This window comes from Aulonocara sp. 'chitande type north' Nkhata Bay, linkage group LG3 (assembly GCF_057382095.1).
Source record: "Aulonocara sp. 'chitande type north' Nkhata Bay isolate Kocher_YH1m ecotype deep benthic linkage group LG3, A_spYH_male_GT1.1, whole genome shotgun sequence".
NCBI classification, from domain to species: domain Eukaryota; kingdom Metazoa; phylum Chordata; class Actinopteri; order Cichliformes; family Cichlidae; genus Aulonocara; species Aulonocara sp. 'chitande type north' Nkhata Bay.
The window spans coordinates 58,556,561-58,571,407 of NC_141346.1; the positions used below are offsets into that span (position 1 = coordinate 58,556,561).

The 14,847-nt window shown below is 44.2% G+C and overlaps 2 protein-coding genes across 2 annotated transcripts in view; both read left to right on the forward strand.

Moving 5' to 3' along the window:
- Positions 1-399: 399 nt before the first annotated feature.
- Positions 400-4,411, forward strand: LOC147336311 (uncharacterized). The gene is made up of 4 exons (XM_086285347.1): positions 400-933; positions 1,393-1,524; positions 1,609-1,710; positions 4,058-4,411. The coding sequence occupies exons 2-4, from the start codon at positions 1,436-1,438 to the stop codon at positions 4,206-4,208; spliced, it is 342 nt and encodes a 113-aa protein (XP_086141473.1). The 5' UTR covers positions 400-933; positions 1,393-1,435; the 3' UTR covers positions 4,209-4,411.
- Positions 4,412-7,125: 2,714 nt separating this feature from the next.
- LOC147336312 (NACHT, LRR and PYD domains-containing protein 12-like) overlaps positions 7,126-14,847 on the forward strand; it is a 36,583-nt gene continuing 28,861 nt past the window's right edge. The window contains exons 1-3 of the mRNA XM_086285359.1: positions 7,126-7,199; positions 7,316-9,107; positions 9,700-9,876. Of these exons, the coding sequence (XP_086141485.1) occupies positions 7,516-9,107; positions 9,700-9,876 (1,769 nt within the window). The 5' untranslated portion in view covers positions 7,126-7,199; positions 7,316-7,515. The remainder of the gene's footprint in view (positions 7,200-7,315; positions 9,108-9,699; positions 9,877-14,847) is intronic.

Here is a 14,847-nt window from a genome sequence, read left to right on the forward strand (position 1 = left end):
CCTGCAGGGCTAAAGAGGCATCGTCACTCCAAACCTTTATGTGGTGTTTCCTCACTTTCTCTCTTCTCAGTACAGTCTTGTAAACTGGCAGAAGATGCACTGTGTTGTGATCCGAGGATCCGAGGGCGAGGCCAGCCACAGATGTATACGCACCTTTTATGGAACCGTAACATAGATCCAGAGTCTTATTGAAGCGTGTGGGACAGTGCACATACTGATAAAAACTGCTCAGTGTTTTCTTCAAGTCGCAGCGATTAAAGTCCCCAAGAACAATATTAGGGGCTTCAGGAGAGAGAGATTGTAGTGAGTGGATGATGTTGAAGATGGTGTCAGTCGCATTCTTAGGATTCGCTTTAGGGTGGATGTAAATGACGGTGACGTTGATCTGTGGGAATTCCCTCGGCAGATAAAACGGCCTCAAAGACACAGAGAGGAGCTCAATGTCAGGCAGACACACTTGTCTACGAACGGTCACGTTTTTACACCATTTCTGATTTATATACAAACACACCCCTCCTCCTTGCGATTTCTGGGTAGCTCCGGGGTCTCGATCCAAACGTATGGGAACCCCGAAGCCATTTAGTTCCAGAGAACAATCAGGGTCAGAATCCTTGAGTCAAGTATCTGTGAATGCCATTAGACATGCATCCCTGTAGTCACGTAAATGTGCGACATTCAAATGCAGTTCATCTAATTTACTCCTCAGAGACTGCACATTAGCCAGGATTATTGATGGTAAAGGAATACAGTTGTACCGTATTTGCTTCCACAATCGCTGACGTAGGCCTCCCTTCTTACCCCGCTTCCTTGCTTTGACTCTGTTAAAAACAAAAGTGCCCCTGTGGTTACTGGATAATCCAGAGCTGGAAAACACTGGAGGGTGAAAAGAGTCCAGAGACGGGCCTATCCACCGAAGATCCAGAAGAAACTCCCGTGAGTATGTAATTGTTTGAGAGAAGCACTGACTCCAAACAACCGTCAGGATTGCCAATAAAACCAAGCGAAATAAAAAACCCATCTTCATTAAAAGAAGTTCCACAAAGCACAAGCCGATTCTATAGGATTTCCTGAGACAAAAAAAAATAAATAAGATGAAATAAAGGAATAAAAGAATAAAATAAAAATAAGTTAAAACACTGACACTGACAGACAGAGACAACCTGCTGGTCGCCGCAAGAGCAGCGTCCCGATGTGACGATTGCACAATGTTTGACCTGCTGCTTTGTAGGACTACAGTAATGGAGGATTTGGAGGCTGAACTGGGCTCTGTGACACTTTTTGTAGTGAACTGATGAAAGCTGCGTCTCAGATGGATGTTAGTCCAACACATCAGACACGACCTCTGCAGCTCTCAGTTGATGTGCACATGAATGATTTGTGTTTCCTCTGCAGGTGAAGGTAGAAAGTGTGTGTGAGCTGATGTGAATTGAGCAGCATGGATCAGTGTGAGGACAGAGAGGAGGGAGTCCCTCCCTCTAAAAGCACTCTGTGTGGGGAACATGAGAGCCAGACCAAAGCTCAGAGGTGAGATGACCATCTCTAACTGTCCATGACTCTTCTCCATGTCACAGCTCAGCACTCACATCACTGCTCCATCATTATTCACAGGAACCAGCCTGGACCTCCACCCAGCTCTGTGTCCTGTAAGAGTGACGCGTCTAAAGATCGTCCCATTTATTTTAAATCCCAGCCTGTGTCCGCTGCAGAGAGGTGAGCTGTTAGGAACAAGAACTCTCTGATTTACATGATTTTGATGTTTCCTGGTTTCTAAAATGCATCTCTGTAGCAGAGCAGTGTCTCCAAGGACACACAGGCTCAGCTGTAACTGTCAGTTTATCTGGTTTTAAGACACATTTGGACACAATTGGCTGTTTTTAACTATGTATTTTAATCAGAGGTGTAAATCTAGACCTCCTGTGAGATTCCTGACACCCCTCCCCCACCCATCACCTTCACTCAATACCAGGTTGAGATGCAAATGAGGAGACTTCACTCAGGCAAGTCTGCTGGACCAGACGGAGTGAGTCCCCTTGTCCTCAAGGCCTGTGCCCCCCAGCTGTGTGGAGTCTTTCATAAACTGTTTATGCTGAGTCTGAGTCTGCAGAGGGTCCCGGTGATGTGGAAGACATCATGCCTCGTCCCTGTACCAAAGACGCCTCGTCCCAGTGGCCCCCAGGATTACAGGCCCGTGGCACTGACCTCCCACATCATGAAGACCCTGGAAAGGCTCATCCTGGACCAGCTGCGACCCATAGTAAGACCACATCTGGATCCCCTTCAGTTCGCTTATCAGCCTCGTCTCGGAACAGAGGACGCCATCATCTACCTGCTCAATCGTGTCTACACCCATCTGGACCAGCCGGCGAGCACTGTGAGGGTCATGTTTTTTGACTTTTCCAGTGCTTTCAACACCATCAGGCCGACCCTCCTGGGTGATAAGTTAGCAGCGATGCAGGTGAATGCTTCTCTGGTGTCCTGGATTGTTGATTACCTGACAGGAAGACCACAATATGTACGTCTCCCACAGTGTGTGTCTGACAAGGTGATTAGCAACACAGGGGCACCACAGGGGACTGTCCTCTCCCCCTTCCTCTTCACCCTCTACACCACAGACTTCAGCCACTGCACAGAGACCTGCCATCTTCAGAAGTTTTCTGATGACTCTGCGGTGGTTGGATGCATCAGCAGGGATGATGAGACAGAGTACCGGGCTGTGGTCGACTCCTTTGTCACGTGGTGTGAGCAGAATCATCTGCAGCTCAACGTGGCAAAGACCAAGGAACTGATCGTGGACTTCAGGAAGACCAGGAAACACTTGACCCCTGTTTCAATCCAGGGGGTCAGTGTTGACATTGTGGAGGACTATAAATACCTTGGAGTACACATTGACAATAAACTGGACTGGGCTAAAAACACCACAGCACTTTACAGGAAGGGCCAGAGTCGTCTCTATTTTTTGAGGCGACTGAGGTCCTTCAACATCTGCCAGAAAATGCTGAGGATTTTCTATGAGTCTGTGGTGGCCAGTGCGATCCTCTATGCTGTTGCATGCTGGGGGAGCAGGCTGAGGGTCGCAGATGCCAACAGACTTAATAAACTGATCCGTAAGGCCAGCAATGTTGTGGGGATGGAGCTGGACTCCCTCAAGGTGGTGTCGGAGAGGCGGATGCTGTCCAAGATAAAGACAATGTTGGATAACACCTCCCACCCACTCCATGACATGTTGGTCAGTCACAGGAGCTCGTTCAGTGAGAGACTGAGATTACCGAAAAGCACCACTGAACGACACAGGAAATCATTCCTGCCTGTGGCCATCTCCCTGTACAACGCATCCACTTAACACACTGTTTGCTGCTACAACTACACATGTTTCTTTTCCAAATATTTATTTATAAGTGACTTATGTATGTATGTATGTATATATATGTATATATTGTACTATTCTTAGTTAGCGTATTGTCTGTCTTGTCTTAATGTTGGTTTAAAATGGAGCACTGTAACAAAAAATAATTTCCCCCAGGGATCAATAAAGTATTCTGATTCTGATTCTGATTCTGATACGCTGCTCTAGAAAGCAAACAAAGGTTTGTGCAGCTCCTCTTCAGAAAAGTGTTCAGAGAGCAGCTGCTGTATTAGACAAAGGCTCGTCGTGTGAGCCCAGATGTGTGTAACAGCTGGATGAAGGAGAACTATCACAGTCGCGTCTCCATCCCGCCTTTATTAATGAACTTCCTGTTGCTTGCAGATGACAGGAACACAAAGTGTTTGTGCCACGTGATGCTGCAGGATTTGTTAACGTGTCCATGATGGTAACATCTCCTCGTCTAACTGCAAACACATGAGCGCTCCTAACGGCAGCTATCACAGCCACACAGGCAGACTGTGTCTCACTGTTGCATTCAGGGACATTTGTTTTCCTGTAAAAAGCTGAACTCTAATCTAAGAGGACTGTTACTGACAGGAAACAGCTGCATTATCTGCAGTCTGTGTGACCACAGCTGCTTCAATCACTTTATCAGAGAATTGATCATTGAATAAAACATGTTTGTGTCTGCAGAGGTCAGAGGTCACAGTCTGCAGGATCCAGCTGTCCGTCGGTGAGGAGTGACTGGTCCAAAGGTCACCCTCCAGACTTCAGTGCTGAACCTGGACCAACGAGGTCAGAGAACTGTGATGACTCCTTTACATGTTTGTGTTTTCCTGCATAAATATGACCAAAGATTCATTAAAAAGATAAAAATATTAGACTTTGTCCTGTAGCGCTGTGTGGCAGGCAGGATTGGACCCAAACACAACAGGATGAAGTCAAAGAGGCAGCTTTATTTCAGCTGTGAACATGCAAACAGCAGAAATAAGGAAACATAACTGTAGGTTTGCAGTGAATGAAGCCTCAGCTCAACGCTCCACTTTGTCCCTCTTTTCCTTCTCCAAACAACCACATCACGAGTCTCTGATGGAGTTTTAAAATATTTCATTACAAATGTCCAAAGATGGGTTCAGGATACCTGAATCCACAGTTATTAAAGCTAAAATAGTTCACAGGGTTTGGACTTTGTTAGGTGACGAGAGAACATCAAAGTGTTTTTTATCTTTAAACAGTATTTTTATCACTTCAGTTGCTCTCACAGCCCTGTTTGTTATTTTACCAGAGCTCTTATGTTTCACTCAGTGCTCCCACCAAACACCTCGGAGGACACATTAGTGTGATTTAGATTTCATTGGTGCAAACACCAGTCACACAAGCTAACCCATGGAGGCAGCAGCAGGCTTTGTGTTTGGTCTGTTGGCTTAAACTAAGAGAGTTTAGTTTGTTAGCACAAAGAGCTGTCAGCTAAAGCCCCGAATGCACTTTGAATACAGACGAACTGAGAAAAACACTTTAAATACAGCAAACAGTCAAACTGACCACAAGTTTTTCAGCTGATCATCCACAGCAGTACATTTAGCATTCATGCTAGCAGCAGGCTATGACTGTCCACAAGGCTTAATATACGTGTGTGTTTGATATAATGCCAACAAGTACAAATAGGTGTTCTTACAGGTCTTAATCACAGAGGTCTGATAAGTCTGGTGACTTTCACACTCAGCAATTTTGCTGCCTTTTATTTTATATTGGCCTTTTTAAAGCCCTTCAAAGTCTCCCACATTCATACAGAGCTTTTAACACCAAACTCCTTTACAGTCCTTCTCCTCTCACACACGATCACACGACTGATTTGTCTGCAGCAGCTGTGTTACTGCTAGTATTTTATTATGTGTGTAATCTCCTCATATTGTTCCTGTGGTTTAGTTTGACTTCCTTCTGCAAACTCAGCTGCTCTGTTGCTGATACACGTCTCCATGAATATGATTGATCAGATGCTGCCAACACCATGTGTTTCATGTGAGCGCTCAGCTGAAACCCTGGGTTGACTTATCGAGTTAATAACAAGCTTCACGTGACTGTGAATGCTAAAGTGAATCAGATAAAGGAAAGAGACCCTGCTAATGTTGGACTCACTTCTTAGTGTAGATCCCAGGAGGAAGTTCAACATAGCCATTCTTTGTGCTAGCTCGACCAAACCTGAGACCACAGTGCAGGATAATGATCATCATCTGTCTCTGTCAAGGACATTTAAAATCCACAAATAACAAACATAATTATATTTGATCATTAAAAATGATGATTAAACAAAGTGTCAAACATACTTAAGTAGAAGGACTGATGTTTGTGTTAACCCTCACATGGGCTGTACAACATTATATAGGGAGACAAAAACAGAGATTATCGTAGCCATCGCTCTCTCGCATGGACGTGGCAGTCTTGCTGTCTGCTGCGAATCCTCCCCGTACCTCCGTGACCTCGTCTGGTATCTGCTCCCTCCTCTGTAAGAGACAGTAAAGGAAAACACGTCTCTGCCTAGTCTTGAAAATCTAATCTTATCATCCATTGTTCTTCTAGGGCCTCTTCTTCTTGTGGCCTCAGCTAACTGCTAATATTTAAATGGCTAACATTAACATGTGTGCCAGCCAGGTTAACATTTATGATGAACTATGATTAATTAACTGATGTTGAAACTGGAGCTTTACTGACCTCTGAAATTCCTCCTAAAGTGTTATTCAGTGTTGTGACAGTCAGCTGCTTCAGCTGCTGCTGGGATGGGCTGTGGCAAAGAGAACAGAGAAAATCCAAATCAGAGTTTTTCTCTGAATTAAAAGGAAACAACAATATATTCTACATGGTGAAACTGATGGTTTATGGTGTTTGGGTCTGTTTTTCTGTATTTATGCAGATAAAGTGTAAACTCAGATGAATTATACCATCAAATGTTAAAGGAAAACATCAGGATGAGTGTCTGTGAGCTGAGAAGGACGTGAAGCGAGCAGTTTATCCCAGAGCTGAAGCTGCTCTGTGTGCAGAGATGAGCTCAGATTCCTGCTGTGATTGATCAACAGTCACAGAAATGTAGACTTGTAGTTATTACTGCAGTATGGTCACAGCAGATACTGATAAACATGTATTATGAGGATGGATGATCAAGTTTCTCACTCTCTCCTTTAAATCTCAGTTTTTTCTTCTTCACAGTTTATCTGTTAATTTATTAATGAATAACACTGAAAGAGTTTCTGTTATATTTCCCCTTGAACATCAGCTTATTAGGGCGGCATTAGGAAATAGCCCCCCTCCAAAGAATGAATAAATGAATGATGATAATAATAAAATGATTCAAAAGCAGAGCTCAGAGTGGTAGAATGGTCAAACATGGATCCACGGGTGGTTCAACTGCATTTGGTGACGTGACCAAAGCAAATCTTTCAAATAATCCCACCATCAACGGGATGTTGTCTCCTTTACTACGGTTACTTTACTTGGTCACCGTGTGAATTTCTTTGAAATGAACCAAATTCTTTTATTTGTTGGTTGTTGCATATTTAACCTCTACAGTCAGGAAAGGAGGAGATGAGGCCTCAACAATGTTGGGTTGTAGCTGTGGTTCAGGTTAGAGTGAGTGTCCATGGAATAAATGTAAGTCAGTGAACTGGAAACATGACTGTGTTCAAACTTTGTTTTCCTTTTTATAATGAGTCTAATCAAAGGTGGACAGAAGTATCTCCACTTTGACTTTTCTGTGTCACCATCAGAGCTTCTGCACAATGTGGAGAAAGATCCAGAAGCAGAGCTGGACTGCAGACAGCCAGTCAGAGCAGCTGTGTACAAAGTAAGACTGAACATCTGTCTGCTGATGGACTCATTTCTGAAAACTGGACTTCTTGTGTTGTTCAGACATTGAAGAGTTTTCTTTCTCTTTAGTCTCATTGTTTTTCTTTCTTTCAGCAGATGTTGGTCTGCAGGAGGTTTTAGATGAACATAAGATCAGTCTGAGGAGGAGATGTGAACGTGTGACTGAAGGAAGTGATGAAACAGGAAGTAGAACCCTCCTCAACACCATCTACACTGAGCTCTACATCACAGAGGGACAGAGTGAAGAGGTTCATACCCAACATGAGGTGAGGCAGCTGGAGACAGCTTCCAAGATGGACGCCCTCCATGACGCTCCAATCAGGTGCCAGGACATCTTTAAAGCCTTACCTGACCAACAGAGACCCATCAGAGTGGTTCTGACCAACGGCGTGGCTGGTGTTGGAAAAACCTTCTCAGTGCAGAAGTTCACTCTGGACTGGGCAGAGGGCTTGGAGAACCAACATGTCAGTGTGGTGGTTCTGCTTTCATTCAGGGAGCTGAACCTGATCAGAGATGAGCAGTACAGTCTTCTGGAGCTGCTCCATGTTTTCCATCCAACATTACAGAAGGTCACAGCAGAGAAGGTGGCTGTCTCTCAGCTTTTGTTCATCTTTGACGGCCTGGATGAAAGCAGACTTTCATTGGATTTCACCAACAGGAAGCTGCTGTCTGATGTCACACAGAAGTCATCAGTCAGCCAGCTGCTGACAAACCTCATCCAGGGGAATCTGCTTCCCTCGGCTCTCGTCTGGATAACTTCCCGACCCGCAGCAGCCAATCAGATCCCTCCTACATGTGTTGACAGGCTAACAGAAGTACGAGGCTTCACTGACGCCCAGAAGGAGGAGTACTTCAGGAGGAGATTCAGTGATGAAGAGCTGTCCAGCAGAATCATCTCCCACATGAAGACATCCAGGAGCCTCCACATCATGTGTAGTATCCCAGTCTTCTGCTGGATCACTGCTACAGTTCTGGAGCACATGTTGACTACAGAGCAGAGAGGAGAACTGCCCAAGACCCTGACTGACATGTACTCACACTTCCTGCTGGTTCAGACAAAGAGGAAGAAGAACAAGTACCATGAGGGACGTGAGACGAGTCCACAGGAGCTGACGGAGGCTGACAGGAAAGTTCTTCTGAAGCTGGGGAGGCTGGCGTTTGAACATCTGGAGAAAGGAAACATCATGTTCTACCAAGAAGACCTGGAGCAGTGTGGTCTGGAAGTGACAGAGGCCTCGGTGTACTCAGGAGTTTGTACAGAGATCTTCAAAAGAGAGTGTGTGATCTTCCAGAAACCAGTCTACTGCTTTGTTCATCTGAGCATTCAGGAGTTTCTGGCTGCTGTCTACAAGTTCCACTGTCACACCACCAGGAAGACAAAGGTGCTGAAGAACTTTTTGGGAAAAGAATACAACGAGTCCTCTCTGGATTATTTCCTGAACAGAGCCATGTATAAATCCCTCCAGAGTAAAAATGGCCACCTGGACCTGTTTGTTCGCTTCCTTCATGGCCTCTGTCTGGAGTCCAACCAGAGACTCTTAGTAGGTCTGCTGGGTCAGACAGAGATCAGTCCAGGAACCATCCAGAGAGTCATCAACAACCTGAAGGAGATGAACAGTTATGGAATCTCTCCTGACAGAAGCATCAACATCTTCCACTGTCTGATGGAGATGAACCACCTCTCATTATTTCAGGAGATCCAAGAGTTCCTGAAGTCAGAGAGCAGATCAAAGAAGGAACTCTCTGAGATCCAGTGCTCAGCTCTGGCCTTCATGCTGCAGATGTCAGAGGAGGTTCTGGATGAGTTGGACCTGCTGAAGTACAACACATCAGAGCGGGGACGACAGAGACTGATTCCAGCTGTGAGGAACTGCAGAAAGGCTGGGTGAGTCCAGATGCGATCATTAACATCATTGATCAGTGTAGGTTAGTAGTTTAATGTTGAAAATAAAATCAGATTGTAACCACAAAGTGTTTGTGTCCGTACGCTGCAACCTTCCACACCATTCCTTTATTGTACAGACTCAGCAGCAGCTCCATGGATCCCAAATCCAAGAGTGGAGAACAGATTTGAAGTGTGTCACATCCATGCAGTCACAGCTGTTTCCACCATGTTTCCACTGATATTAATCCTGTTCAATGACACGTTTCATATCAGTGAATATGTTCTTTAGGACGTCCACTGACATGTTTAAGTGTCCTGCTGGAAATCACTCAAATCATCCATGAAATCCATGAAAAAGCCAAAAGCAGATTAAAGCCAAACAAAGATTCTCATTAAAAGTCTGCAGGTCTGAGAGAGACTCAATCGTTGTGTCATGTCAAACACAGTAAGAGGAGCTGAAGCACAGATGTGAAGAGCAGATTCATCAGATTATGACCTCACTCTGTTTTGTCTTCATATACATTCAGTCTGTGTTTATAATGCAGATTTTCTGCTTTTATAATAACACATTTTATATTTTCTATCATCACAGACTGACTCAGTGTCGACTCTCAGAGTCTCACTGTGAAGTTGTGGCCTCAGCTCTGAAGTCCAACCCCTCCCATCTGACAGAGCTGGACATGAGTGGAAATAAAGACCTCCAGGATTCAGGTGTGAAGCTTCTGTGTGCTGGACTGGAGAGTCCAAACTGTCGACTGGAGACTCTGAGGTGAGTTCACTGACTGCGGCTGTTGTAGTTGTTTTTCTATATTTCAGGTCTTTGATTGATGTTTGAAACTTTCTTCAGTTCCTAAATGTTCAGGATGTGTCTGAAGACAAATGTGAAGAAGTTTGAGTGCTTTCAGAAATGTTGTCTTTCCAAACGACTGAACAACAGTTTTTCCTTTTGGCTCCAAACAGAAGTGACAGACTTGAGCAGGGTTCATTTAAAGGCTGACAGAAGTGGAGTGGTGACGGGGAGATGTTTGACAGGACAGTGTTTCAGCCTCCACAGGTTCATGTTGTGCTCCATCAGTCAGTGAAGATGAAGTCAGTGCTGATGAGGCTGTAGAGTGTGTGAGGGATGTGAATGAGGATGATGAAGATCTGATGATAGCAGATAAAAACAGGCTGCAGAGACTTTGAGCCATACAGGGCACACAGTGTGTGTACAGAACAGCTGAAATCATTATGGAGGCCTCACTGGGATATGGAAGCATCACAGTACAGCTTCAGTGAAGCATTAAAGTCTCTGATATGAGATGAGAAATGAAGCAGCCAGAGCTTTTTCATGAGTGGAAACCCACTGTGACTGTGAGCTGCTGCTACAGCCTCCAGATTAGCCAGCAGCTCATCCTGCTCAACATTTTCTCACCAACTTTAATGGAAGTGTGATGTTTTCAGCTGGAGTGATGGTCAGGGTGGCCTCCCTCTCCTCTTCTTCTCCGCTTCCTCTTTCATTTGTAAAGCCACTTCTGCTGCTTTCATTCATTTGGAAGTCCTGTAGCTGAGTTTGGGAGAGACTAACAGCCTCGGCAGCAGAGGGGAGAAAGGCTGTAACACCACCACTTTACTCTGTTCTACCTGTCACATCATTTTATCAGGAAACAAATATCATGTTTTTCCTATGTTTGTCTTGAAGATGTAAGAAGATCAGATGGTGCTTTTTATTATTGTGTTGGTTTGTTTCCTGTCTCTTGGATGGAGCCCAGCTGTGCGTGGCCCCTGGGCCTGTGGTCAGAGTGTGTGCTGGATAATCCGGCCCAGGATGAGGCCAAACTGACATGGGATGAAATGTCTGTCACATAATTGAGCTTAGTGTAGTTTCATTTCTGCACAATTTAAAAACAACCAAAACTTTGTTCTGTCTTTTCTATGTTATACTGTAGACTTTCTTTGATACTGTGTCCAAAAAGAGCAGCTTTTACTTTGAAGGGGAGCCGACTCTGTTTCCTCATCAGGTTGGATGATGGAAGCAAATGAGTGTGTGATGTTCTTTCAGTGTTGCACTTTGTAGACGCTCCCTGAGCACTGGTCTCACAGCCAGCTGCACATAGAGACCAGTGTTGTTAGTCCAGGTCAGAAGATGACTTGTTGGAATGAAAATGAGCTTGTAGTTTGTCTGCTTTAATAATGTGACTGGAAAAAGGTGTTGGACTTCAAATATGTCCATTTCTTTCACACTTCACCTTTAAAAGTGAAGCCTTGTGGTTCCTGGAAGGAAAAACACGACTTTTTCAAGTCTTTGTCCTGTTCTTATGAGAAATGTACGACTTTAATGTGAAACATTCAGAGTTTTTTCTCTTGTTGTGTTTGTTTGAAGCTGCTTCCTGTTGGCTTCAGCTGTTTGGAGTTTCCATTTTCTAAACTTCTACATTCTGAACCTTCTTCAGCTCTGAACAGATGATGAAACACTGAATGATTTCAAGCTCACACTTTGTCTAATAAACTTACATCTTTCATTCTTTATACAGATTGGAGCGCTGTGGTTTGTCAGAGATCAGCTGTGATTATCTGGCAGCAGCACTGAAGTCCAACCCCTCCCATCTGAGACAGCTGGACCTGAGCTTCAACAACAAGCTGAAGGATTCAGGAGTGAAGCATCTGTGTGGTTTCCTGGAGAGTCCAGGATGTGGACTTGAAACTCTGAGGTCAGTCAGCATGTTTTAGTTGTGCTGAGATGAATATGATGTGAAAGTTGTGCTGACACTAAACTGCAGACATCAGGCTGATATTATACTGATCCACACTGAGGATCTTCATGGTAAAGTCTGTTTTCTTCTTCTCTGGTTTAGTCCATTGACTGCAGCAGAACAATGTTCACATTTCAAACCTTCAAAGAAGAAGAAAAATCCTCCACTGGATAATTCACTGTGAAACTCTCCAACTCTTCATTCCACCTTAAAGTCTGTCTGACACTGAAATCCAAAGCAAAATGTGCGTTTGCTTTACAGACAGCAGTCCAACACAAACATACACACATCATCCAAAACACAGTCCAACATCCAAATCTCCTCCACTGCCAGCATGAATGATGGGAAAGAGAAGGAGGAACACTCTGACATTCAGGGTTAGAATGAGTTTCATGAAGCAGACTGTGAAGATCAAAGCTGCATTAGAAAGCTTACATGAATGAATGAGTGGACAGAAGTGGACAGAGATCATCTGAAGCACTTCAAAGGCTTTAAATCAGCACATTTCTCTTTATTCTTTATCAACTCTGTTAGTTTCTCTCAGTTTTCTGTGGAATGAAGCTAACAGCAGGCTAATAAGATGCTGACCAATAGGTTTCTATTAAAGGTTGTAATTTGTATATGAAAAAGTGCTTTGGCTCAGCAGGGATCAGCTTACAGGTAGAATACAGCTGCTGGATGGGATTAGCATGTCATAGCTATCTACCAAACTGCTAACTGGGGGATTTCAGGCCATCTATGGATCATTTTTGCTAACTGTTTATTCAGCTTAGGCTCACAGGGCTGCAGCCTGTGCCCTAGCTGTCATAGGGCAAGAGGCGTGGTCCACCTGCACAGGTGAGCAGTCCATCACAGGGCCAACAGAGAGAGACAGAGAAGCACTCCCTCACATCCACACCTACAGCCAATTTAGAAGCACCAATGAACCTAAGCAGCATTTCATTGGACTGTGGGAGAACATCCAACCTCCACAGAAAGGCCAACAAGCTTCAACCTACAACCTTCTTGCTTTAAGGCACTAGTGCGAACCACTTTTCCCCATTTCAGCCCAAATCCTGCATCTTCCTGTTTCTGACTCCAGGCCAGCTCCACTAACACTTTCTCATCAGACACTGCCACATAGTGGAGGAAGTCTTAGTTCCATTTGAAGCTTCAGATTATAGTTAGTTCCTTTACAAAGAGGTGGAGGTGGTGGGGCCACAGCACCATCATCACTGAGTGCCATAGGACACTTAACCTTTGTTTCCATATGCTGGGAACTTCCTGTTGTTCCAAGGAGGACTGGAAAATGTGTGAAAATCTCCCAGTCAGTTCCTCACAGCACACTTCAATCATTTCCCTCCCACAGCATCAGGACCAGGGCTTTTTCTCTCTTTGGTCCCACTAAGAGATTTCCACACAAACACCTCATCAGTGGGACTCTCAGAGCTACCAGCCCTTTGCTACAATCACAAAGCTCTTCATTGAAATCAATGATATCAAAGCTGGAATCAAATGAGTCCAAGTCTTCTGCTGATTCAGCATCACATTCATCTTTGCTCCTTGTTCTGCATCCCCACCATGGACTTCATTCCTTTCCAAGCCAGCCTTGAGTGTCCTTTATTCAGCTCATCCTCTGCTTTACTTTTACACCTGATTTTAGCTGCTTTATCTCTCTTTCAACAAGTTTCTGTGCCTCAATCTTTTTCTTCTCTCCCTCATAACAAGACAGCTTCTTCTGCCTGAGAACATGTTGAAGTGATTTACAAATCCAGGGCTGCTTATTGGGGAAAATACTTCCTGTTTCCAAAGTAATCCCCATTTTTCCCAGAAAGAAATGTAAGTAGAAATCGATGATCTAAGTGAGAACATGAGCCTTTAACAATATCAGCAAAATATCTCTCCAATCTCAATACTCCCTCTCTCGACCTCTGGAACACCAGAGGTCACAATACATTGTGTTGGGTCACTCCTCGGCCCACTCAGCTGCTTCCATGTCCATCCATGGCATCATGGACATCGGGGTCACCACTCCCGCTCTGACCCTCTCTAGCCGTCCTCTGGCTCAGCAAATCAGACAACCTCATGTCATCTAAGTGGTCCAGTAATAAACACCAGCTCCCCCTCGAGAACACTCCATGCGTAAGATTAGGTTTTTTCTGCGTCCCTCTCTTGTGGTCCATCATGCCTCGGGCCTCCAGGATCCTCACCCCCCTGTGGTCGCCGAGATCTTGTGTAAAGCAAACCAAACACCTTTTCCTGCACCTCCCTAACTTATCATCTTTGGGACTCTTTAATCAAAAGCCTGATCCTAATTATCTTCTTGACTTATTGACTTGTATTTATATATATTCTTCAACGTTACTCATCATTTTAAAACTCTTAAAACGCTGCTTTCACGTCCCTGCATGCGTTTCCTGTCGCTTGCCTTATCTAATCATCAACATCCTGTAAACAGAACTCTCGCTGCTGCAAGGCCTCCACTCTGACCTAGAATCTCCTTTCACAAGAAAATCATTATAAGTGCCTATTCTACTAAAAGATCCAAAAAAAAACAACCACTTTAATCAATTAAGTTTAAACATATAAGCAATTACTCCTGCATACATTTTATCACAGCTAAACGCTGCCTTGAAACAACTCCTGTGTGTTAACACTAACTTCATTTTAAAACTCACATTTCCTATGTTATAGCCTGTTTTTGGTACAGCCTTTTTATTTCATCTTGCTCCTTTGATGTAACAATACCTTCTCATTCTAGTTTATCAGACTTAACCAAAATATATGCTTTCCTTCCTTTGGTCCTTCTCTAAAGCAAGAAACTCCTATTCAGTTCCTCTTTTCTGTCACTTGTTACAGGGCCAGCTCAAGTTCAGTTAAACGCTAAATTAATTTGAGGCCTTTTGCCTGGAATCAATACTGTCATGTGTGTTTATGGACTCTGTGTCTGTAAGCGTGTGCAATCCTTCAATAACTCATATCATCCTCACAGTAGATTGGCTAATCATAGCGCTAGCCAAAGGCTCGTG